Raw genomic sequence first — 27581 nt, 5'->3', positions numbered from 1 at the left:
TGTCTTTGTTCTTCCCAGCGTCTTTGTTTCATTTCGCTTTATTCTCTCTTCTAATCTGAGCTCGATGGCAAAAAATTTTATTTTTTTCAAATAATTTGTTTTAGCCATTCATTACTGACTGATATTTTAGAAACATACACAAATGGCGGCCGACTAAGATGGTGAAGATACAAGGGGATGTTGTTTTATTTTCAGAAAGGCTATGGCTGATCACGTTGTCAGGAGGGAGAGATTTCTCAAGCCCACCAGGTTTTTATCCAGGCAAACAGCGTGTGGCACATACCCACACAAGCCTCAGTCTTGTATTTATACCTCTACACTCTTCCGTTTGTGCAGAGAGATAGCCAGCCACGATTTCAATTTCAACTGGGGAAGAGAGTATGGATTTTGACTTCTGACTTGAGAAGTTAAACAAGCCTTCCATTTCCAGCTTCTTAAAGGAGGGAGCGAGTGGCAGCTGCTTGCCCGGGTGTCAGAGATCCAATGACCAAAAGAGGTTCCTTAAGTGACAATACACAGATTAGAGGACCTGGTCATCATCTGCTGTATGTCTGATTGTTTAAATAATACTAACTTTTACACAAAAGAACTGAATGGGCTATTGATTATATTAGATTCCCTCCTTCCATTTTTTCTTTTTCTTTTTTTTTAAGCCAACTCTGAATTGTCTCAATTGCCTTTTAGCAAGAAAGATTTGCCCATATTCCCAGACTAGGCTGACACCGCATTCTTTTGTCTGATAAGCTATAAATAGGTATTTGAACTGGAAATAGCTTGTTACTGATAGAAGCTCAGACTTTGTAGTCCATGAAACAAACATGGGTAAGACACATGGTACCCATTCTCACTTGGACAAAGGTGTCTTGTTACTGCTCAGGCAGGCAAACTGTTTCTTCTTCTGTTAGTTACAATTGTTTCTGAGTCGGCTGTCAAAACCGTTGCTGAATGATGTCCTGGGCACTTGCGGATCAGAGGCCGTGATGGCTTTCACAGGTTGGATCCCTCAACATCTCTCTACCGTGGAAGAGGCGAAATCCCATGCCGTGTTCAGAGTCCTGCAGCCGGGAGGTGCCGGACACCTAAGCGTGCGCCCTTTGGACTCATGGAAGCCGCTTCCCATGCATCTTACTATAGCTCTCAAGCCGAGCCTTGCAAGCCTAGATCAGGGAGCCCCAGAGCGAGGGCTGGGGAGCCCGGTGGTGTGGTGCTCCCTTCATGACGAGGACTGCCACACCCCTGTCTGCCTAGGTGAGCAATCACTGCCTTCCTCTGCCACGGGGCGTAAATAAATCCATGCTGATATCAGGGAAGCCCCAGATCTGGGGCAGTATGATTGATTTAAACCCCTTAAGGGTCCGGGATAACAGGGTTTCCACTCCAGACTCAGTGGCAGCAGGATCCCCCACACCCCTTCCGGGGCTGGCACTTCCAACTCCGTTGGAATCTGCATTTTCACAGCATCCCGGGTGGTGTGTAGGCACCCTAAGGGCACACCAGAATGCAGTATAGGAGACTCTTAACTCTAGGGGACAAACTGAGGGTTGCTGGAGGGGAGATGAGCAGGGGATGGGGTAACTGGGTGATGGGCATTAAGGAGGGCACATGATGTGATGAGCACGGAGTGTTATATGCAACTGACCGATCACTGAATTCTACCCCTCAAAGTAATAATACACTATGTTAATTAAATTGAATTTAAATTAAAACAATTTTTTTAAAAAGACTGAAGTACAAGGAAGAAGAAAAAGTTTAGACAGCCCCCAGTGACAGCGCAACTGAGTGGTCTGGGGTGGGGCCTGGGAATCTGCATTTCTACAGGCTGCTCGACTATAAACCCCACCTGGAGTGGCAGAGCTTGAACAGAGACCTTTGGCGGTTTGTGTCTCTGGCTCTTATTATGCCTTGACTTTAATGTGGTGTCTGAGAGGGAATTGAAAGAATTCCTTCCGAGAAACTTTGGTTTTGCTTGTTTCTGGTTTTTTGGCTGAACCACTTGTGTGTTTTCAGTGAGTTGCAAGACAAACACCCCCTGTCCCATTTCCTTTAGTCCTGTTCATTTCAGGACCGTAGGAACTCTACTTTCAGTTCTGAGTTTGATTCTTTGATATTTTGAATGCGGGGGGAGGGAGAGTCTATCACTAGCCAATATTAACAGCAGTCTCATAAAAAATAGCTAAGGAGTTAAAAGGTTATCTAAGGAATGTCCTTGGAGACCTTTCCGGGTTAAAAAAAAAATAACACAATCGATTCTTTAAAGCAAGTGTATGGGTGGGGGGAAATATTGTGATATTGGCACCTAGGTTCCTGATGGAACATCTGCATTTGAAAGCACACAGGAGAGAAAACAGACATATTTTCCAAAATGCTGGGTTGTTGATTTTTCTGGAATTGATTCGTTTTTTGAAAGAATTCTGATCTCCTTGCTGCTGGCTCTTGCATGGGTAGAGGCTGGGACAGAAGGCAGCCAGCTCAGGGTGGAAGGCCCACAGCCACAGAGGAACGTGGTGTGACCAATATTCCAAAGCTCCAGGCGACTATCACTGGATGAAATGCTGGGTCACAGTTACAGACTCATTTACCAAGCCCGGTGAACACACTCGGTACGCAGGGGTCTCAGCTAATACTATTTGTGGTTAATTATTGGCAAAGCGGTATTAACAAGAATTGGTTGTCTGCTGAACAGTGGAAATAGTCTCAGTTTCCAGGGACAGGGTGGCTGAGAACATGAGGATGGGAAGATACCAGTCGTGGTGAACAAGCCCCAAATGTGTCTTTTACAGACATTTCCCAATGGATTCACCTTTCCTCTCGGACAGTGGTCGCAGTGGCACCACTCGGAAGACCAATACCTCCAGGAGGCCCTGAAGCTCTTGTCTCCAGACTTCTGCTGAGAAACATATCCATGAGGCATCAAGCAAATATCAGTGAAGGTTTTGGACTTCCAGAATTTATGGTTTGAAAGCTTGGGGAAAATAACTTCCTTATCACCCGAAATCTACCCCAGACATGAGTTTCATCATTTGTGAGAATATTTAGGCCCACTGAATCATTTGAGGAATCAGGCAAGGATGAATGTATCCTTTGACTCCCCCTTTATGGAAATTTCTAGTAAATTCGAAGGCTGTAATTTGACTGTGGGCAACTCTTTTGGAAACAGCTGGCTATTACTGGTCTGCTTTTGTCATCGTTTATGTCTTTGGAGGTAGCACAGTGAATAATAAAATGCATTTTAAAAAGCATTTAATCTGCTATAACATCTATATCTCGACTTGCAGAAAATGCAGTCTTCTGTTTCAGGTGATGAATACGCCTTGCTCTCTAGGCACCGGCTCTGTCAATAACCACATGGTTTGGGCTTTGTAGGAGGTCTGTGTTGTAACCGCTATCTCATCAAAATGCAAAATGCACCCTTTTTATCCCTAAGAGTTCAGAAACCAGTATGCAGAGAAGGAGGGTTTCTGAGAACACAGTGGTATACACCACACCACAGCCTGCTGACTGGGTTCTGCCTCCACTGTGTGGTCTGCTAGAAGGGGGGGAGAGCGCAAACCGAAAGTGCTTTTAAAAATTAATTCTGCACATACTTTAAGTCTTTTATCAATGCCCAGTTGGGCTCTTGCTTTTGAAATACTCTTTTCAGCTGCATTAGCACCAGTGAAAATTCATAATCCCAATCCCAAGACAATGCCTTTTCTTTCAAGAAGGCTGACCTCATAAAACTGAATATACAACTCTCATGCTAGATATTTCTGCTATCTTTTGAACCGCTCTCTTCTCGAATTAACCTCGGATCTCAGAAGACAACTGTCTTTGCTTGTTGACAGGTGGAATGACTAAGGGTCATCAAAGAGAACCTTGTACAACAAATTAAAGCTTCCCAGTGTCTTCCACAAATAGATTTCTCCCCAGTGCTGGCTCACATCATTATCGAGATGTGATAAACTTCCCGTACAAGCCATGTGGCTCTGACACAGCTCTCCTCATTCATGACAACAGAGTGTGAAAAAATACTTAATTGGCTCTAGCCGTCTTGGGGATGACTTAGTCCATATCGGAAAAGAGAAAGCGGGAAGAAAAAGGGAAGGTGTACTGATTAGCAGGGATTTCACCTCTAGAGACGGATCATGATTTCAGACTTCTGCATTATGTTGAAGGGCTGACAGGAGGCAGGAACACAACTCTGAATGAGAACTGGAATTCTTTTACATTTGAATTTCAAATTTCTTTTGAGAGGAAGGAAAAGTGGGAAATGCACTGAATCTGGAGTGAGTAGACATGAATTTCAGACTCGATAATGATAGTCTCTGTATAGTTTTGAGCGAGGTGCTTTAAACACGGGAGCCCTTGGCTCAGTCTCACCTGCACGGTAAGACTCTCTTGGGGGCCGGGAGCAGGCATCGGAGTTTTAGAAAGCTCCCCGCTGATGCCGATGTGCCCCCAGACCTGAGCTAGTCACTGCTGCAGCTGCTCAGGGGGTCACCGAGGGAATGAATGCATTTATTTTGAGTCGATTTTTCTTATCTTTAAAAGGTGGCTAATAATGTCCAAACATACCACAAAGGTGCACCGTCGGCAGAAAACAAAACCGGTGCCGAAAGCATTTTCGCCGTTAAAGTCACTCACAAATCTAAGCCATCGTTTCTGTCTTTATCCATCCCAGGTTTCTAAAAGTTAAAATTCCCAAGTAATTTCTTTAGCTTTTCCAAGGGGGACATTTCAGAGCAACCCATCTCCCTCTCTGTGTTTAAAATAATTGCAACCACATCAACATCGATTTTTATGTACATTTACATTTTAACATAAAGTTGATTTTACTTTTTTTTCCCCAAAGCCTTCTGGGATTGCTCTCAGGTAGAAACTCAGCAGCAGAATCAAGAATCCCCCTGGGTCTTTAGACATTTCTGAGTAGTCTGTGCAGAGCCTGGGGAATCAACCAAAGACCTTTTCAAATGAGAAAAACAACTTATCACCTATTTGCTATTGGGGTTTAGAGTGACTTTTTTTCTGAAAAGCGGATGGATGGTGTTGGGTCCAACACTTCATCTGGATAGTGTTTCTGCAACTTTTGAAATCATAGGGAAGGACACAGACCCTGATTTGCCAGCAAAGATAGAGTGGTGACTGGCAGGGATTCCCTTGGGAGAATTCACACCTAGGGATTCTGACAACAGTCTTTCTGAGTGACAAGTCAGTAAAGAAAGTAACGCCAGATTCATCTGGAAGACGCTACACTCCCCCTGAATGGCTCCAAGGGGTATGGATGGATGTTCCCAGACAGAGCACAGTAGGAAGCGTCAGACAGGGGTCTGATGGAGCCAAGGTTAGGCTCAAACATCCCTGGACAACACTGAGCTCAAACCCGCGTCACTTTCATGGGCTTCTCGTAACATTTCTACGACACAAGAAGGAGGCAAAAATGGACAGTGGGACCTGCTAGAGTCAGTGGTTCTGCTGTCAACAGGGAAGTCACCATAGCAACGTGCCCAGTGTTCCCCTGCCCTCCCCAGCCCCACGTGACAGGCTAGGAGGAGGAGAGGCTGGCCAGGCACAGACCTAGGGGAGCCGGGCTCTAAGGATGGGGCCAGGTGCTGTGGTGTCGGAGGGCGCAGAGCACAGAGAGAAGACCAATAGAATCCTAAACTCCTTGGCTTTCAAATCTACTGTGAGGGACGAAGGGTGAGAAGGGGAGAGGAAAATTGGACTGAAAGGGAATCCCACAGGAGGGAGGAAAGAAGGGCTGACACGTGGTCCCAAAGCTGGATGTTTGAGCCCCTTCTGATTTTTCCACAGTGGAGTTCAAGCGAGTTAGATAGTCTTGGTTAGGAAAGAAAGGAATCCTTGGGCAGCACTCTCCCCTCCACCTGTCAGACACAAGAGCCACTAGGGAGCCAGCAGGGGTGTGGAGGGGTTGGAGTGTAGGGGTTGGGCTGACTGGGGGCGGCAACCCGCTGCCTTGCACCACAGACACTTACCTCCCTAATTCTCAATCCCTGGCCCCCGCTGCTTTGCAAAATGCAAGCCTGCCAGATCTGTTCTTTCAGTGACATGGGGGTGGGAGGGGATGGGGAGGTGCTGTAGCAAGTCAGGTGATCTCCAGAGGCTTTTCAGGTGCTTAGATAAAAGCATGTATGCCAAGACATCGCCTCTGGGAGATGAGGTCACAGAAGTGAGTCTTGGGCTCAGAGCTCAGATTTGTTAACTTTGGTTCACATGCCTCTGTAAAGGGATGTCACACACACACCAACAATGAAAATGAGAGCATTAAACATTCAAATCACAAAGTTAAAAAGCAGTGAATACACATGTAAAGAAATCAAGATAAAAGCAACTGGTAAGAGAAAGCAGAAACATGATAGAACAAATAAATCCAGAGCTGGTTCTTTGAAAAAAACAAACAAACAAACAAACAAACAAACAAACAAACACAAACCCCAAAAGTCAGATAATCTAATCAATAAGAAAAGGGGGGAAAACCTAAACCTAGTATAAAATATTCAAATGAGAAAATTTCTGGAGAATGGAAATTAATTATAAAAACTTATTTTGTTCAATTACGGAAATGAATTTGAAAACCTAGATTAAAAGCACAGATGTCTGGAAAAATATAACAGAAATGATTATAGATGACAAAGAAAATCTAATTAAACCAGTTATCAGAAAAGAAATTGAGAGTTGTCAAAGAGCTATGCTCACCAAAAAAACAAAACAATATAAAGCAAAGCAAAACAAAACACAAAACTGGTAAGCTCCACTGGTTTTACAGGGGAAGTCTATGTATTTTTTTTAGATTTATTAATGTTAGAGAGAGAGGGCGGGGGAGGGGCAGCGGGAGAAGGGGAGAGTCCCAAGCAATCACCACCCTAAGTGTGGAGCCTGAAAGGGGGCCAATCCCACAACCCTGATATCAGGACCTCAGCTGAAACCGAGATTCGGACGCTCAACCGACTGAGCTACCCAAGCGCCCCATGGGGTCAGACTACTAAATTCACAAGGTTCAGGTGATGCTCGAAAGCTACTTACACGCTTGCCATGCACAGTGAGGTCCATGGGCCCACAGCATCGGCGTCACCTGGGGGCTTGTTAGAAATGCAGAATCTCAAATCCCATTTCTGACCTACTGAATCTCATTCACCAATTTCCAGGTGATTCCAAGCTCCTTAAAGTTCGGATGACACTTGTTATTCCACTAGTTGGGGAGCAGTGGACAAATCCAGCACGGTGGGACTGGGGATCCCAAGACTGAAGTCACGGTGTCCGCAGGGCTGAGTTCTTATCTGGAGGCTCTAAAGAAACATTTGTTTCCAAGCTCAGGCTCGTTGGCAGAACTCAGCCTTTGCGGTTGTAGGACTGAGGTCCCGGTTTCCTTTCTGGCCAGTCTGAGACTGCTGTCCTAGAGGCCTCCCACATTTCTGGCTGTGTGGCCCCTTTCACTGAAGCTGGCATAAGTTTAAGACCCCAATCTTCACCCCACAAAAAAAGCAGATGGATGCTACAAACCTATCTCACCCAAGAATTATTAATGTAAAAAAACAAACAAACAAAAACCAAACCACTAAAAGTTTTAGTAAAATCCTTTAGTTATACCTTGAGAGAATGCTTCTCCATGATTACATGTGGTTCATGCTAGGAATGAAAGCTTGGTTCACTATTGGGGACCTAGTGCTACAATGCACCCCATTACTTTATCACAGAAGAGAAAGAACTGGTTCATGTCTACAGATGTTGAAATGGCATTCGATACTATTTAACACCTAACCCCGATAAGACTTAGCAAAACAAGAGTCCTTAAGATATCATATGTCTGCAGGAATCCCTAAGATATATACATATATATATACACACAAACACACATACATGTAAGACATGTTATGTACTAGGTAGAAACCTAAGACAGCCCTTGGTGTGCACGTACCTTGTCTCATTTATATTTAATCAAATACTCATCCGGGTGCTGCTATGAAGGATTCTGCTAATGTAATTAGGTGCCAGATTAGCTTACTTTAAGATAGGGAGGATTTTTTTGGTTTTTGTTTTTAATCACTTTGCCAAAAAAGAGAAACAAGATTTCTCTCAGGAAATGTTTTAAAGTTATATTCATATGAATTTTGTATGGACGGGAAGACATGATGAATGGAAAGACATTCTCTTGCTGGACAGGGAAACATTAGTTGTACAGATGTCAATTATCCTGCAACTAACTTACACATAAAATTCAATCTCAATAAACTTTCTAGAAGATCCCAATGAAATGACTGGAATTCTAACATCACATGGGAAAAGTAAGTGTGCAAGGATAGGGAAATTTTGAAAAAGAGAGTAAAAGGGAACCAGCTTTAGGAGATACTAAATGCTGTTATAAAAGCTGAATCATTATCACAGCTTGCTACTGTCTCATGAAGAGTCAGATCAATGTAATTGATCAGGGAGTCCAGAAGTAGGTTCAAATTATTAAGGGCGACTGAGAATATGGTAAAGGTACAGGAGAGGATGGGAGCTCAACGAGAAAAAAGTGGGACTCCCAACTTCTTTTGTCCAAATAAATTTTAATTGGATTAAAAATGTAAATCTTAGAGCAGCACATGGATGACTCAGTTGGTTAACCCTCAACCTCTTGATTTCAGCTCAGGTCATGAGCTCGGGGTTGTGGGATCGAGCCCCACGTGGGGTTCCACGCTCAGGGCAGAGTCTGTCTGCTTGTCCCTCTCCCTCCCCCTCTGCTGCCCTTCCATGTGCGCTGGGGCACGCTCACGCACTCTGTCTCATAAATAAATAAATAAATAAATCTTTAAAAATTATGTAAATCTTACAAATAAGGTCATTAGAAAAAATGATGTGAAATAATTTTAAAAATAATTTCTGAATGGAGAAGGCATGACATAAACCCCAAATGCCACGAAACACTTTATATTTCATACCTGGTACATTTTAAAGTTTTTACATGGAAAGAACCTCATACATTCAAAAACTAGAGATCAAACTGGGAAAACATTCAAACATGTAGTAAAATACGAATTTACCTAACATTTAAAGAATTCTTGTAAGTCAAGTAAGAAGTCAATGACCAACAAACAAATAGGAAAAATGTAACTAATTCTTTGGTCAAAGAATGGAAAGAGTCCGTGGAAAAATAAATATAAGTACTTGTTAACACATACAAACAGACTTAATCTCCCTCATGACTAATGAAATCTAAATTAAAACAATGAAGTTTCATTTTTTTCAAATAAGATCTAGCAAAATTCAAAAGAATGTTACAATGTACTGGGTTGGTGAGTGTGTGGGGAAAAAGGATTCGTACCTTCCTGGACTGGAGGTACTGTATCTGTGGAGGGTGACGTATAACAGCTACCAAAATTAAAAATGCATCCCTCAACCCAACAAAATCATGTGTGGAAAGCCATTCCTTATGGAAACAAAAGATGGGAACAGCATCAATGACCATTTGATCACAAATCTGTAACTCCGATCTGCTACTTGACCTGGGCTTCTGTAATATGCTTGGCACTTTTACAGAAAAGGACAGTTTGGACCATTTGCAGGAAGAGTACACATTAGAAAAGAGGGTGATAATTGTTCCTGCACTTAAGTAAATGTGTATGTTTCGGTCACCGAAGGGAACAAAAAACACAACAGATAATAAAAAGATTAGGTATCAGAGATTGAATGCATTAATCATGCAATCTTAGCATAAGGTTGAAAGCAGGGATCTGCTCAGAAATAATTAAGATGTAATTATAAGAGCTGGAACGATTATTTTAAGTGCTTGCAGGTGGTACAGAAAACCAACTACCAGCTTGTAATTAGGGAGGAAACTGAATAGATACATGGAGCTTTAAAATGTTCATTATATCCATGAAGACAGAAAAATATTTTATCTTCAGATGGCAGAAAGGAAATTGGAATATAGACAAGAAATCAAGTTATTAAAAATCATGGCAGTAGAGCTAGGGGAGCCTTTAGAAATCAACTTGCTGTTTCCCATGGTGAAGGACCTCGGAGAGGGGCAGCCTCAGTCCTCCCAGCCAGGACCTGGGGGACTGTATTCTAGGATCTAACAGGAGTGGGGCAGTTACACTGAGCCATCCCAAGGACCACAGTCCACCTAATTCCCAGTTTATCTGGGTGAAGAACCACATTCCTAAGAGGGCTGGTTTTTCACCTGGTCTGCTAACCTGAGTGAATCCACTGGACAAGTCTGGGTTTGGATCTCCTGGATTCCTGACAACCCGTGACCTTGGGTCTGGGGGTGGGGTGGGGTGGGGTGGAGAACTGTTTGTTTTAACTGTTTGTTTAACTGTTCAACTAGTTTGTGTTAACTGTTCTCCACTCTGCTCAATGCTTCAGGACCCTCCACGTCCTGCCTGCTTCCCTCCAGGGAGCTGTGAGAATTCTGGTCAGAAGCCTCCCAGGATCAGATGTGGGTTTGCTCTAGGGTGGGAGCCCAGCGGCTCCCGGGGAGAGCGGGTACTAGGAGTTTGGCTGCCCGTTCCGCAGGGCCTCTCTGGGGTGCGATGCACCTGTTACATACCGTGCACCCGCGCTGAGAATATAACCTGAATGGACTGGGAGTCCTGCGAGATGGTAACCAGTCATAATCTAACTAAAGGATCCCTTAGGGAATGAAATCTCATATCTTAAAGGGCCTTGTCTATGTTTATCTATATTTTAAAAATTTATTTGGGGGGGGGGAAGAGCCGAGGGAGAGGGAGAGAGAATTCCAAGCAGACTCCCACTGAGTGTGGAGCCCAAAGCGGGGCTCGATCTCACGACCCGGAGATCATGACCTGAGCCGAAACCAAGAGTCAGACACTTAAGTGACTGCGCCACCCAGGCGCCCCTCCATGTTAATATTTTTTAAAAGATCCGAGGATGTGGCCTTTGGTCGGATATATTTTGTACCAAATATCATGAACGTGATAAAACACGCCAGCACTTAATATGCACACCTCATAAAACAGCTTGATGTACAGTTTGGAGTTGTTAGTGCAGAAATTTATGGCATCAGACTCCTGGATTTATTTTTTCTGGTGTTTGTTTTGTTTTTGTATTTTGCAGAATGTACATTGCCATCTGAAGTTGTCTTCCTGCTGGCAAATCCATGCCATTCTAAGGAGACAAGATTCTCTGAATTTGACAAAGAGAAAAAACAGAGCCCATAATCCTGAGAAGTAAATCACAATAATTATCTGGAGCTCTGCGACCTTTAAATAAACCGGAACTGAGGGCTGGGGTTTGCTTTTTCTACCTTGTAACTGCTGTTCTAAAAATATTCTAACGACCATAACGATGTGCTTTAGAAATGGGCTGTACCTGTTTTCAAAGGGGGGAAAACTAGGTGGAAAAAAGATTGACTGGATATTTCTAATACCGCAGAATTGGTTTAAATCAAATCAACATGATTTGTCATTTCCCCTCTAAAAAACACACTCTACCAGCCCCGAGCTAGGCCCTTGGGTTTGTGATGCTCCCGTCATAACTGTCCAGTGTTTTCCAAACTCCAGTCGTGTAGGGACCAGCTACACCTTTTTTGCCAAATCCATGAAAAACCCAATTACTATTTATTTACTTATTTTCACTAAATTGACCTAATTTCTTATTTAAATAAATGCATTGATTACATTTTATATCCCTACTGAAGAATTTCATTGCCTGTCAAGCCTGGTTTTTTTTTTTTTTTTATTAAAGAGTGAATAGCAAGGGTGGGAGAGGTGTTAAAAGACATGCCAGGAGCCAAAGGAGACTTTCTCTTATACAAGATTAGAAGGACTGAAAGAGAAGTGAACAGGAAATAACTTTATATTATGTAATGCCATGTCTATTTTCTTCCCATAATGATCTGGTGACCCCCCTATCAAGGCCACCATGTTGCAGTGCTCCAGAAGCCATGGACTACAATGCAAATGAGTTATGCAGTGCACAGCCTGACCAACCGTAAATATCCCTCATTTTGGAAACCAGTGACAGAGCCCAAAAGGCTTTATCGAGGTAAAGAGTAGCTTAGTTGGTAGTGTCATGGAAGAGGAAAAGATCTTATCACTCGAAGCCTGCATACCTTGGAATACAGTTTTTGTTTTTATCCTTTGGTATCATCTAAGATAAAAGAAAGAAATGTAAGAGAGCAGAAAGAATACAAGATCTAAGAGTGGTTGTCTCAAATTCTAATTTCCTGTTCTCTGCAAAGCAAATGTCCTGGTGTGAGCATGAAGTGAGCAGCCCTAGCTCATCAGTAAGATCCTTTTACTACTAAGGCCATAGGAACCCCTGTTCCTCACAAATGCACTGTCTTTATTTTAAAGCTGCATTCCCCCCCTCCCCGATAACCTTTCAAATAAAGTTTGCAGCTCGTTCAAAAACTGGAAAAAATAATTTGACGTTTTTGGCAAATGGAGGCTCCTTCCTGGGCGCAGCCACTTCTCTAAGGATCCCCTGAGAGCCACGAGTCCAGCCCCACGCTGTGGATTTCTTGTTTGTTTGTTTTCAGTCTGTTTCTCCAGTTGTAAGTGGGGAGATCGGCACTCCTCAAGTTTAGATAAAGCTCCATCGTGGTGAGCTTCCCAACAAAATCAATGTTCAGAGGAGCCCAGCCTTTTGTAAGCTGATTGCCACAGCCTCTTCATTTGTGATTTCACCACATAAAGGCTCCATTGTTTTTCTTTTTCTTTTCTTTTCTTTTTTAATGATTTTTTATTATATTATGTTGGTCACCATACAGTACATCCCCGGCTTCCGATGTAAAGCTCGATGATTCATTAGTTGCATATAACACCCAGTGCACCATGCAATACGTGCCCTCCTTACTACCCATTGTTTTACTTAAACTGATTTTTTTTTTTTGCATTATTTGGGTATTTAATTTTCTTGTCTTCTGGTAACTTTACTTCAAAGGACTTACCAAGGGGGCTGTTAGCAAGCTTCTCTCTTATGTGATGAGTGATCCTCAGCCTTGACCACACACTGGAATCATCTGGGGAGGGATGCCATCTACGAACACCTGTTTCTCACCTCCAGAGGGTTTGCCCTAATGCGTCAGGAGTGCAACCTGGATATCAGGATTCGTCAAAGCTGAATAGGTAAGCCAAAGGTGATCTGAGATCGAGAACCACTGCACTAGACTGGTGTTTCCAACTTCCACGTGTGCCTAGGTCACCTGCGGACCTTGCTAAGATGCGGGCGCTGATTTCGTGCATCTGGGGTAGGGGCCTGGGATTCTGCATTTGGAACAAGCTTCCAGGACCACACTTTCCAAGGCACCAGATGAATCCATCTACTTCCAACTGTCCTTTTTTCAAAGCAGGACTCATTAGCGCTCGCCTTCATTCTTGTCCCGTCCTGGCCCTACACAGACTCAGGTAACACGTGACTTACAGGCAGCAATGGTATTTTTGTGTATATACTGTTGTTTTGTTTCTGAATGTCTGGTAGCAAAGATTCTTACTCTATTTCCACATGAAAGATTATCTGAAAAAAGCAAAAGGCTCCCAAAGAGTAGGGTGCCCTTGCTGATGTGGGGGTCCACTTAGAACCCCAGGGTTGGTATGAAGATGATTTTTAAGCTTAGGACATTTGGGTTCAGCAGATGCAGAAAGAAATCTTTATGGAACTTCCTTTAGCTGAGTGAAAGTGGAACCTTCTGGGAAATGAGACAGCCGTTCTCTCTTCTGGGCGGCTGGGACTCCCAGGAAGGAGACAGAGACTAAGCATGCTTTAAGTGCTCTCTCCAGGGACTTCCATGGCCTTGAAGGAGACGGAAAGACCATTCATAGCTGCATGAACAAGCATTATCACACACTTTCTTATCTCCTGTTTTTTTTTTCTTTTAGAAAACCACGTTCCCCTCAATAGAGGCCTTTTCTCCTCATTCCCTTTTCTCCTATATAAGGCATTTAAGCATCTAACCATTTATTGAGCTACTTCTCCTGTAAGCTCCTGTATGCACAGGAATACATTTTTTTTCTCCTGTTCATCTGTCTTTTATCAGCATTTTTTTTGGATGGGGGAGGGTAGAGGGACAGGGAGAAGGAATCCTAAGCAGGCTCCACACCCATCATGGAGCCTGACTTGCGGCTCAATTTCATGACCCTGAGATCATGACCTGAGCCAAAACCAGAGTCAGATGCTTAACCGACTGAGCCACCCAGGAGCCCTTGCCTTTTATCAGTTTAATTTGCAGGCCCCCGGAAACAAAACATGAGAATAGAGGGAAAGTTCTTCCTTCCTGACCCTATTAAGTAACCTTCCCTTATCTCTGTTCCCTGTCCAATCCTTCACCCACATTCTCTCTCATTTTCTTAATAGAAAAAAAAAATCCAATCATGTTATCTAAATAAGCCTTCCGCTTCGTAGTTCATAAGCTGCTTCCTGTCCCTTTAATAAAGTTCATGAGACAGACACACAATTCCTTTATAAGCATTCCCCCACATATGGAAATGGCTGGCAAGGAGGTCGACGCAACAGCCGGTCAACACCAGGTGAGGACTCTGCCCAATTCAAGTGGCAATTCTCCGCAAATGGACCTTATGTGACAGAACCACCATAATGTCTGGGGTGCAGATATTTGATTTAAACACTGAGGGGTGCCTGGGTGGTTCAGTTGGTTAAGCATTTTCCCTTCGGCTCAGGTCATGATCTCAGGGTCCTGGGATGGAGCCCCGTGTTGGGTTCCCTGCTCAGCGGTGGGGGGTGGGGGGTGGTCTGCTTCTTCCTCTCCCTCTGCCCCTCCCCCTGCTCATGCACGCATGCGCTCTCTTTCTCTCTCGCTCAAATAAATACTCTTTAAAAAAATAAACACTGAAAAATAACAGAAAAATCCCCTACATACATTTTCACTACATCAATCACAAGAATGAAACCATCCCGTGTAAAGCATGATTTTTTTAAAAAAAAACCAATGAACTCAAACTGCCTCGCCCCTACAACTGTATCTCTCAGACCATAAAGCAAATACTTTGCTAATTAAGGCCCACTGAATGGAAGCTTGCATTGGCCCAGAGTAGTACCTAGAGGTTTTTGAAACTGGTTTCTTGGCAGCCGACTCAGACCACACACGTGTGCTCATGGCCTCACGCAGGGTGTACCTGGAACAGCCTAAGAACTTGGGCATTTCCAAGATCGTGCCGTTGTCTTGGTCCACACGGGCATCCGGAGGAATTTATCTGAGAAATCTCTGTTCCTTTGTAGCCCTGACATATGTCTTTTCTCAGCTTATATTTTCACTCCTACTTTTCTACTTTCGGCATTAGGATGCTTTCCTTTGTTCAAGGCAGCCCATGAGGAAAAACCAGCCCGCTGTGTAATCCTAACAACATTCATGAAAGAGAATTCTTTATAAGTACCCTTGGCACACAGCACCCCTCATCATGTTATAGGACCCCGTGTGTGAGGAACAAAGAGGATTGTTTAGTCTGTAAAGTGGCTATTCTGACAATGGGGCAATTTTGGCTTCTTTCGAAGCTTTGTAAAGCTCTGCAGCACAGATCCTGGCAAAGCAATCCCAAGGACAAGGGCTGCATGAGAGCTGATAAACACGGCGTACGGGCTGGGATATGTGTAAGGCAACCGGACGCATGATGTTTACCTGATGACCTGCTATGAATTAGAAGTCAGGGTGGGGGAGAATCTGGAACCTTGACTGGACAGTCAAGCATCAAGGCAAATAGTGTCTCACATCATAATAACCACATTGTTACTATTATTGCTGCTAAGCTTCTTAAACGTTTGTTACATGTCTATAACCACACCGAGGGCCTTCAGGGCATCGTCCTGCATAGGATTCTGGGAACTGGGTCTCCTTATCTTCATTTTTTAAAAAAGATTTTATTTATTTCAGACAGAGAGGCAGAGAGAGACAGAGAGAGCATGAGCAGGGGGAGCGGGACCAGAAATGGGAGACGGAGAAGCAGACTCCCTGCTGAGCAGGGAGCTGGATGTGGGGCTCGATCCCAGGACCCCAGGATCATGACCTGACACAAAGGCAGACGCTTAACTGACTGAGCCACCCAGGCGCCCCAGTGGCTTTATCTCCATTTTATTCACAAGGAAACGGAGGAACAAGGTCAAGAAACATGCCCATGTTTAACCTGCTGATAAGACCCTGACAGGGTTGGCGCCACACTGCCTGCACCGTCCTCTCCCATGTTCAGCTGTAGCAACATCACATGTTGCTCTGCAGATGCGTGGACCATCAGATTTGGAGGTCACGCAGAGATCACACCTCACCCTTCACCTTAGGGGTGACAATGCAGAGGCTTGGAGAAGTCACCCAAGTGGCCCAAGGTCAGGCTGGGTAGAGCAAAGAGTAAGACCCTAAGGCTCTCTGCCACTGGACGTCATGCTGCATTTGCTCCCAATTCATTTTGTAGCCAAGAGCCGTAGCCTTTCATTGTAGGCCCAAGCTTTCCAGTTACATGTCTTATTGCCTGCAGGAGTGGGACTAAAGCCCCTGAGTCCTGTAAGCTTAAATGGACCTCTTAAAATCTGGAAGCCTATGGGATGATTCACATACATACCAGGGTCAGGAGATGGATCTCTGCGTTGCTTTAGGTAAATCTTTCCTGGAGCACCTGGGTGGCTCAGCCGGTTAAATGTCTGCCTTTGGCTCAGGTCATGATCCCTGGATCCTGGGATCGAGCCCCGTATGGGGTTCCCTGTTCAGTGGGGGAGTCTGCTTCTCCATTTCCCTCTGCTTGTGTTCTCTCTCAATAAATAAATAAAATCTTAAAAAAAAAAAAAAAGACTCTCTTTCTCTCCCTCTGCTTCTCCACCTCCTCTCAAATAAATAATTAAATCTTTAAAAAGAAAATCTTTCCCAATAGTGGACCTGGGACTGCGGGGCCGTAGTGAGAGTCATAAAGCCAACGGCAAACAAGTGACGAACAGGTCATCCCAAAGTCACATCACAGACATCAGTTTAGGCATCTACTAATTTTGCTTCAATGAGGGAGAGTCAACAGTTTCCATGTCCCTTACCTTCGCCTTATTCACCTCTGGCTCTGAGCCAGGCTGCAGGCTGTAACTTTCAAGCACTTGGTGTGTGCTGAGCACTCCTGGGCTCACACGTTTCCTCGTGCCCTTAGTCCTCCGGCGGCATGACCAGGCTTACCGGTTCTGTTACTAACCCCATTTTACAGACGATGAAACTGAGGTTTAAGGAAACAAAACAACCTGGCCAGCACTGCCTTACCTGAATCCAAGTGATCTAAGTGCCAGGGGTCTGTGGCGGACGACATGGGGGACAGGGTCAGCGGGGAGGCGCCGCAGTTGGACTCCACCAGCTCGCCCTGAATGTGCACGTGAGCCGAGGCGTTCGTCTGTCTCAAGGCCGCCTTGAGAGGCGCAATCTGGTTGAACTGGACTCTGGAGAGGCACCCAGTGAATCCCGGGGTGTTGTATTTGTGAATCTCTTGGTCAATCTTCCCCGTTTCTAAAAGATAAAAAGAGAGAAAATAAAAAATCTTCTCCCACTCACTATATTCCAGCTGTAAAACAACCTCGTCTTTGAAAGTCTGCGTCCAAATCTTCCTCTAGGTTTCAGTTTAAGATGTTATATTCTTTTAGATGAAATATTAACGACTCGATAAGGTTTAGGGATGGAGACTTGGCTGTAAAAGAACCTCTGTGTTAGTAGAGAACGTGTAGGGTGAGAACAGGACTAGCACGCATAAAGGCCTTCCCAATACCTGTGGTATTGTCGAAACCAACCACATTCACCGGCTCCTGATTGAGCTTTCTCCTTCTTTTCTCCCTCTTACACATATTGAACAAAACCCCTCCTGGTAAATTATGGTTCCGTTTTGTACCTCATTCCTACTTTCTTCTTCAGAATTCTTTAAAAAAAAAAAAAGTAGAGAGAGAGTTCCCGTAGCCTATAACGGTGCATTTTCTTTCTTCCACATCCAATCCCCGTGGAATTCTGAGGTTTATAGAAGCCCAGCTAGGATCTGATGGATGTTTTGAAAGTTAGGAAACTTTTCCAACTCAATCACAAATATACATAAGCAGTTAAGAATCGCTACCTCCCCCCAGTCTGTGAGTTCGACATCTTCCTACACTAACATTCAAATCAGAGAGGAATCTGAATAGAGGCCTTTTCTAATGAACTGTTTCAATTACCATAACCACATACTGTCTTACCAGTTAGCTCAGTAAAAGCCAGTGTCTTTTTGACCCTCTGTCCAGAGTTTTACAATCTATGCAGCAGAAATGAATGCTGAAGGAGCCCTAGACCGTTCTTATGGGTGGTTTTCACAAGGCGGTTCCTGGACCAGCAGCATCAGCATCACCTGGGAACTTGTTAGGAATGCCGGGGTGGGGGGCGGCAATCTGTGCTTCCACGAGCCCTCCAGGTGCTTCTGCTGCCCGCTGAGGCTTGAGAACCACGTGTGTGGGCCCTGTGCAGCGCTATCAGCCCAGGTGGTGCGCAAACGGCCCTTCAGAGAAGAGCAAGGCAGCTTGATGGGAGATCACGCTAACATGATGACTGTCTTTTCAAACCAAGGACAAGGGGGTGCCTGGGTGACTCAGTTAAGTGTCTGCCTTCAACTCAGGTCATGATCCCAGGGTCCTGGGACTGAGACCCGAATTGGGGCTTAGTGGGGAGTCTGCTTCTCCCTCTCACTCAGTCTCTCCCCCCTCCCCCGGCTTGTGCTCTCTCTCTCTCTCTCTCTCTCTCACTCTCTCTCTAATAAATAAATAAGATCTTTAAAAAAATCAAAGAGAAGGATGTGAGATATTTACCCTTCCACTTGAACTTTGAAAAACACAGATTTTGGGAAACAGAAGGCCACCTACTTCTTTAAAAAATTGAACTTCAAGTAGGTGATGTTTCTTATTGGGGAATGAACCCAGGTGAAGTCGTCTTATAAAAATTCACTCCCCATTAAGGAAAGAAATCAGTAGGGGGCTTTTAGGCCTTGGGGGCAGAAGTGGGTGTATTGATTAATCATCATATTAAAGAATCAGTTCAGTGACTAACCTGTACTAGTCCAATATGAATTTTGAGAAACAGAAGACATGGGCAGCAGGGAATGGCAATGCTGGGGATTCTAATAGGGGCTTAGTCAGACAAGTACATACATAAAGACATTTTAATTAATAATTCTCCAGTTTTCTCCTGCAGTAAATTTCAGTCTGTGACTGAGTTAGAGCATGTTCCAATTAGGACGGGGAGGCCGAATGCACCTGTGACTGAACAAAAAAACCCCACAGTCACAAGGTCTCCCTGATGACCAGGAGGAGGCTCTGGTCCCACTGACCCCTCACTGGCTGTTCTCTTCTTCCTCCTCACTTTCTGCTCAATAACTGCAGGATTACTGAATGAATCAATCATTGATTCACTGAAGCAATGAATAGGAAGTCAATGATTCATTCTTTGTCTCTTGGTCTAATATCAGAATTCCTTGTTCTGGGTTCACCAACTTGCCCTCCATGCAAAGAGTTCATATATTTGGTTTCTATCCCCTCCTTCCGATGATCTGCCTTCCTTAGAGGCATCCTCAGACCAAGAGACTCAGGGTGACTCTTTGTTGCCAGGGTGGGAAGGGAGACCTCAGCTCCTTGCTTTCCCAAACTTCTATCTGGCTTACAGCTGTGGTTGACACCAAACCAAGGGGCTGCTTGGTGGGAGGAAACTGGGAACAACCCCAGCTCCACTTGCTGCTTCTCGTCCATAAATGGAGAATTCTTTCTAACCTGTCCATCCTTGGAGTAGGGCTCAGGAAGGCAGGTTTTTGGGGCTGGGAGCTACTGCCACCTGGTGGGACTTTAATTCAGTTCCGTTCAATTCAATTCAATTCAATTCAATTCAACTCAATTCAATTCAATCAATTCAATTCATTGCATGTATTCACCGCCTGGCAGCAGTAGCGGGAAGACGGTAGCGTAGCCGGAAGACGAAGAGCACTACGGAAGTTTACCCTAAGTAGCTTGCAACCTAGCTGGGGAACCAAGCTTGTGAATAACCAAGTACTACAACTGAACAAATGTTGTACAATGATAAGAGTTAACATTGACGGAACCTTTAAAACTAGATGCTTTATACAAATTAGACATTTAATACCCAGAACAACCCTATGGAACAGGGAGTGTTACTATCCCTATGGAATGTACGGGTAAACTGAGGCTGACGCTTTAGCCCCCTTGGCCAGTGACGCGGGGCAGGCTAGTGCCAGAGCCTCTGTAGCACTGTGATTTTCTGAGCTGAGAGACAAACGATGTATTTGGCAAAATGATCAAAGTCTATGGTAAACCTGGGAAGTAAGTTCTGGAGAGCACGTTAGGAGAGGTAATGCTAGAACTTGTTTTGTTTTGTGGGAAGAACACTTTTCACATAAAATCTACCCTCCTAACACATTTTTAAGTATGCGAGACTATATTGCTAACTCCGGGCACTGTGCTGTGTAGCAGATCTCCAATGCTCGACTTGCAGAAGTGAAAACAATGTGTCCTTTGACCAACACCCGGCACCCCGGCAGCCACCATTCTACTCTCTGCTTGACTTGGACTAGTTTCGATTCCCGATGTAAGTGGGACCATGGAGTTTGTTCTGCTGCGACTGGCTTATCTCACTTAGCATAATGTCCTCCAAGTTCATCCAGGTTGTAGCAAATGGCAGGATTCCATTCTTTTGAAGGCTGAATAATATTTCATTGTGTGTATGGACATTTAACTTGTTTTCAGGTTTTTGCGATCATGAATCATGCCGCAATGAACATGGAGTGCAGATTGCTCTTCAAGATCCCGATTTCAGTACTTTTGGGTATATACACGCCTGGAAGTGAGACTGTATCACACGGTAGTTCTAATTTTAATTTTGGGGTGGCAGGGGGAACTTCCACACCATTTTCCATAGTGGCTGCACCCTTCTCCATTCCCATCAATTTCTCCACATCTTCACCAACCCTTATGTCATGTAGAACTAGGTTTTGAAAATAAAAGGGATGAGAACTCCAGGTTGAGTTTGTTATGAGGTCAGTGACGTTCTGGGACTGGTGGGAGTCTGATGGGGTCAGAGCTCAAGGCTCTGGAAGCTCAAGGAAGAGCCTTGAATGCCACACTAAGATGTTTGTATTTAAGGTAGAAACTCAAAGATGCTGAAGCTGCAGAGGGCTGTGATGGGAACCGTGTTAGACTATTCTGGTGGCAGCACAGCACCTGCTCTGTGCAAGTGGTCACATGAGCCCCCCGGGCCCTGCCAGCTCCCTGGGCTCAGACAGGCACATGGCTTTCTGACCTTCACATAGGGCGAGCTTCCCTATCACACACAGAAAATGAACAGTTTCAAAGCCATGTCTATCTGAGGGTTCCCAGTTTAATGTGGGGTCCCCGTTTCTTAAAGAGGTGTCCTCTTCTGAATGTCTCCCTCTGAGATGACAGATGCAAGGCAGATGGCCAGAGGGGGGCCCCAGGAAGGGGGTTCAGATGGTGAACCAAGGACGCCCCTCCCCCACCATGGTGGGAAGGAGCAGGGGCCCTCAGGCTCAGACCCATGGGTGCTGTGAGCACTGGTAGAAATGTCAGCTGGGTGGGCAGAGGCTGGGGGCTGGGCTGTAAGCACCAGCCCTGGGGGTGAACCTCTGGTGCTTTTCCCTCTCTTAAGGGTGACTGCACTCTGCTCATTCTCTCCTTTAGCTTTTCCCATTTCTGTGTTTGCTGTTGGGGAAAATCCCTAGTGTTTCAACTGTTGTTCTTTTCTTGAAAGGCGAGTGGGTCACAGAACCAAGAGTTCTGATGAGCAGGGGAGCAGAACCAACATTTCCATATCCAGACGGTGCTCCAAATCTAGTTGATGTTGGCTGAGACTCATTCCCCTGGTGAGGTGAAGACTGCAATGGATGCTCTTGATTCTTGAGGTCCAGATGGTTCCATCTCTGGACCATGGGATAATAGCATGAAGAGCTTCTATACGGGTGAGCTCCTCTGTTGAGTACACGCGGCATGTCTTGAAGCCTCCTGACCATCCTCAGAGAGGGACAGGATTATCCCCACTTCACAGATGAGAAAACCGAGGCATAGAGAAGTTAAGGCTTTGCTAATGAACGAACACTTATGTTTCATGGAAAAAAGCATAGAAGTCAAATGTTTTATTCTCAATTTCTCTCTCAAAAAATAGACTATATTATGTTGCCTTTATAGTCACTTGGATTTTGGCATTTCTAGTCAGGGACTCTATAGCAATGTCATAGTGAGGTTAAAACAATTTTTTTAATGGCTACTAGAGACTGCCTTTTGTTTTTTTTTTAAAGACTTTATTTATTTATTTCAGAGAGAGAGAGAGAGCACAAGTGGAGGGGAGGGGCAGAGGGAGAAGTGGACGCCCCACCTAGCAGGGAGCCTGATGCGGGGCTCAATCCCAGCACCTGGAGATTGTGACCTGAGCTGAAGGCAGAAGCTTAACCATCTGGCCACCCAGCCTCCCCTAGAGACTGTTTTAAGACCATGTTTCATTAGTGACTTAGCCAGTAATAAACTTTTTAAAAATGCCATGAACGGACGTCGAAGTTTTGCCAGCATCGGTTAAAGCACGAGCAAGTTCTGTCAATGCTTGTCTGGAATACAAATCTGTCCTTAGGAACATCTAACACATGATAGTAAAGCTACCGCTTTAGTGTCTTTGAGCTCATTACAGGTAAATTATGTTAATCTGTAAAATTAATTGAATGGCTTTTGCACTGAAATCAAATATTACAGCACAATTCACCGTAAGAAACTACTTCTGCGTGAGATGTCTTGGCTGAGGTGTTATGTGGGGGAGACCTGCTCTGAAGAATGCCAATTTTAGAAATGCAGTACAATCACTTCTGAAATTAAATTCTCAAGTTGTCCATAGTACTTTAATACCTTACCCGCATAATGGTGTGAGTTATACAAATAGACCACTTAAAATATGACACAATTCCAGGTGAAATCGTACAATGAAGTGTGCACGATGATACTTTCAAGGAGGCAGCGATCACATTTGCAATGTGTGAGCAGGGATTTCGGCTGCTGAATACCAAGGGCCAGGCGGGAGTGGTGTGAGAAGGGAGAGGAGAAGGAGCACCCACACAAGCCACCCCCGGCCTCCCAACAGCAGATCCATGCTGGGGCCCCATGCACACACATGAGCACCGCCTCAGTGGCTCGAATCCAGATGCTGACGCCTCAACAGAGATTTCTCATTTACCTTAGAGACCACTGAAACGCGTCTGCATATTCTTCTTGTTCACCCCATGGGATCTATCCATCAGCTAATTTTTTGCTTTATACACCTTAGAAATTCCTATCCATATTTTTTTGGGGGGGGATGTGATATGAAATATCCCTGTCAACTCAATTCTTTACTTTCTATGAAAGAGAGCCAAAAGATCTTAGGATGTCAATGGGACCCAAATTAAAACTTTTGACAAGGCTCTCTTGTGTGCCTGTCACCGTGTTAGGGGCTGGGGAGTCACCTTTTAAGAATCTGTGGGACGGATGGAGAGGGCAGAGCCAGGCTCCGGCCCTCAAGCTCACCTGTGCTCTGCAGAGACTCCAGTGCCCCGGCCCCATCATGGAGGGGTAGCCATCCCCTCCACTCCCTACCTCTGCTCCTGGGGGAATAGTCCTACTGGTGGCACTGGGGGTGGCCTAGGTCATTCTTGGACTGGACATTAAATAACATGGGATCACGGGGAGAGGAAGTTCTTTCCTTCTCGTTCTCTTTTAATCCTTCACAAAGAAGGTGTCAGGTTGGCGCAGTCTGGGACTGGACTCTCTGCTCACCCCTCCGACACTTGCCAGTTTCTCTTTTTAATAGCCGACCTCAGACCTGAACGCTCCAGCCGACAGCGGCACTCAATTTCCCAATATTTCCATGGCACGTGTTTTTACCACTCCTGTATGGCTATAGCAAGTGATACTGGTATTTGGTTTTACGGTTGTATTTTAAGATTTCCTTATAACATGCTTTCCTTTGAATGTAAATTTATTTAAGGGAAAATGGTGAGTCCGTTTCAAGGACAATGTTAAGTAGGGGTGCCTGGGTGGCACAGTGGCTTTACATGTGGCTCAGGTGGTTAAGCGTCTGCCTTCAGCTCAGGTCATGATCTGGTGGCTTGGGATTGAGCCCAATGGGCTCCCTGCTCAGCGGGGAGCCTGCTTCTCCCTCTCCCACTCCCCCTGCTTATGAGTGTGCTTTCTCTCTCTCTCTCTCCCTCCCTCTCTCGTTTCCCCAGAAATGAGAAAAAATGTAAACAAAAAAAGGCAAAAAATGGTGCCGTTGGCTCTCCAATTACTGTTCTTTGGGGAATACAGCTGTGAGAAACTTGGTGCTCCTCCGTACCTCTTAATTTTGGGCCTTAGGCACCTCTGTTCCACTCACGTGGCATTCTACCTCCTCCTCTGTTCGTGCTTAGTTCCTGTGATTATCCACACTTTAGAACATCAGAGGTCCCCAGTTCTTCAAAAAGAGAGCCTAAATGGCTTCCTCCCAGGTTCTGCTCCGGGCTCTACCGACCTGGCCCAGCTGTGCTCTTTCCCTGTCCAGACGGGCCAGAAACCTGAATCTGTGCCTCCACTGCATTTACACTTTCCTTGAGAGCAGGGCTCAATGTTACTTATCTCTGTGTTCCTCCAAATGTCTAAAATAGCCTCTTGCACAAAGGAATCCGCCAGTGGCCGCGTGCACGAGGAGAACTGTGGCTCTATGTTAGACAGTCTCTCGTCCACGCTTGGGTTGTGTGGGCTGGGAACCAACGCCACAGGGACGGAGGTACAGCCAAGTTCACGGTGGGCCAAAGTTGATCAGCTTCAGCAGGTGTGGAATGTGGCTTTGAGAGGAAGGGAAAGTAGCAGATCTAGGCCCAATTCAGTTTCATATTTTTATATACATTTTATATTTATATTTACATATATATTTCATAAATATTTATTTATATAAAGGTCTTTATATATGAACAGACTTTACATCTATATATGTATTTATTTCTAGAAGTACTGTTACCTGGAAATCCATCTCTCTAAAAACACACTCATCTTTGGAAATAGAGTCTTGCTCTTACCTTGACAGTCACCTATTTAATATTGAACAGCCATTACTATATAAACCCTCCACCAGCCTCCAGAGCGAAGTAACGGTTATATGGGACCTAATGGAATAAATAGGAAGTGGGTTTGAAACCACTGCCCGTGTGAAGTTTTAAATAATTCTTGGACTATCAGACTGGAATGAGACTGGTGAGTAGTCCAAACGATACACGCTGGGAAACATGACCCGGGTGCGGCTGGGCTCTCAGCCGCCCTGAACAAGGTTAGCGCTGAGCATCTGGGTCTCCACTGACAGAGCAGCTGGACGCAGGCTAATTACGTTAGGTACAATTTTCCTATTTGGTTATAGTTGTATGGACGGGAGACTGTGTGGGTCACTGGAATAGACAAATGGGAAATAACTGTAAGCAAAAGAAATTCAAAAAAGGGGTGGGAAAAGGCAACAAAAAAGCCAAGAGCATTCAGCTAAAAAAGCAACATCCACCCACATAAACCCCATTCTTCCATTTTAACACGATCGCATGATTAACATTAGGCAGGGCCCTGAAATGTAGACATCCAGGTTCAGCATCAGCTGTCTGCTCTCACGGGCTAAATTTCTGGATCAGTGACATCTTCCTGACCAGCTGCCTTTCAAAAGGTGCACAGCTAGAATTAAATCCATATACATAACTGATGTACAGAATTACGTACTATGACATTTTATTAATCCCTGCAAGAAAGACACTAATGAAATGTCACTGTATTTATTATATGCTTTTCTCTCTTCCAGAGGAAGGCGGGACTAAAATACGCAAGTGTAATTTAAACAGCTCTTGCCCTGTAACAAATGCCAACTCAGTTACAAAGAGGCAATCCGCCGGGAGAAGCAGAATCTTCTTCTCCTACGTTGCAAATATTTTTCTAAGGATTAATACAACAAGATTGGATTTCCCTCCAGAAATAATAAAAAGAAATGTCTTAAACGTGAAGATGCTAGCCTACACTATTCTGAAAAATGATGAAGTATTACATTTTTATTTGTATAAACTTATTACAGTCCCTGAACTTTCGGGAAATGTATATATAGGTTGGAATTGTCATTCCTTATGTTAAAATCTAGTCTGAGAACTACAGACTTGCTGAGTAATATAACCCAGTGTGATTACAATACAAAGGGAAGATAGGATCCCTGAGCTGTTTTTGAAACACCCGACATTTGGCATCATACAGAACACACACCTGAAAGATAAATTTCCCACTTTCTCCCGAATGTTTCAAGTTGTCAGGTGTGAGATAGAAAGCCTGGTGCCCCCTTCCTGCAGCCCGGGGTGCCCTGCTGCACAGCATGATTTTTCAGGGCTAAGAATAACAGGCTTTGCTGAAAGTAACAAGACCTTTCAGCAAACTGGATGTACCTGTCAGGAAAACCAGAGTTGGGTGCTGTGGTTGACTGCATCAGAAAGGCAGGTCTGATGTTACCTCTCACAATCTTAGTAAATATAAGCTACGTGTCCTAGCTTTTTGCTATTGGAGAACAGAGCACTAATGCATTTCCCACGAGTTGGAAACGAACAGACCTGCGTCTTACTCACTGGGTTTTATCCCACGTTTGCTTTTGCATTTTAACTTGTTAGCAACAGAAATAGAATCCTATATAAAAAATTACCAAACTGAAAAATAATTTCTTCTGTGTGTGCTCTGCTTCTGCTAAAACCTTTTTTTTTTTTTAAAGGTTTTGGAAAGCCCTACTACACTGTAGCCAACACCATAAGGAGAGTGAGTTTTAGCTTTTAAGTTTTCCTTAATGCCTCTCTAAACCATTGAAGAGTATTTCAGCTAAGACTAGCCCAGGGTCATGTGAAGCTAATTCCCTGGGGAGCAGGGGGATTTGGGGCAATGGGGAAAGGAGGCGGGGAGGGGGCTGACTTCATCTATGTCACAAGCAACATAAGTATAGGCTAGGAAAAGTGTGTTAACAAATTTTTGTATTTCCAGATTAGGTCAAATAGAATGGTTCAGTAAAATATTCCTTTGTTCTCACTTGTATTGTAATTCCCACCCCAGGGGGCGTCTAAAGCTGTCTTACCCAAGAGAAAAAAAAATCCTTTGAGGGCTAAGATTGCATGAAAGCCTGACCATTAAAGCATTAGAAAATGGACATGGCGGTAGGGCTTGAAGGCAATGGTTTTCCCAGGGCAATTAGACCTGTCACACACACAGAAAGAGGAAGGAGAGCGGTTGCCAGCAAGTGTTTTGGGGAGAGGGGGTCCATCCATTGGCTCTCCATAATTAACATAAGAAAGAATTCAAATCTTGGAACTCTGACATATGAGATGACAGTCAGAAGACAAAGTCTGGGGTGCCTGGGTGGCTCAGTTCCTTGAGCATCTGACTCTTGGTTTCAGCTCATGATCTCGGGGTCCTGGGATCCAGCCCTGCTTCGCTTCGGGCTCTGCACTCAGTGAGAAGTCTGCTTGGGAGATTCTCTCTCTCCCCCCGTCTCCTTCCCCCTCTGCCCTGCCGCCCCCTCCCCCCCCGCTTGTGCACGTGTGCTCTCTTTCTCTCTCAAATAAATAAATAAAATCTTAAAAAAAAAAACG

The 27581-nt window shown here is 44.6% G+C and overlaps 1 protein-coding gene across 1 annotated transcript in view; it reads right to left on the bottom strand.

Moving 5' to 3' along the window:
- The window catches only part of CNTNAP2 (contactin associated protein 2), a 1777718-nt gene that overhangs the window by 15443 nt on the left and 1734694 nt on the right, over positions 1–27581 (bottom strand). The window contains exon 24 of the mRNA XM_034648877.1: positions 17180–17419. Within this exon, the coding sequence (XP_034504768.1) occupies positions 17180–17419 (240 nt within the window). The remainder of the gene's footprint in view (positions 1–17179; positions 17420–27581) is intronic.

This window comes from Ailuropoda melanoleuca, chromosome 1 (assembly GCF_002007445.2).
Source record: "Ailuropoda melanoleuca isolate Jingjing chromosome 1, ASM200744v2, whole genome shotgun sequence".
Taxonomy (NCBI): domain Eukaryota; kingdom Metazoa; phylum Chordata; class Mammalia; order Carnivora; family Ursidae; genus Ailuropoda; species Ailuropoda melanoleuca.
This window is presented reverse-complemented; position numbering and strand designations above follow the sequence as displayed.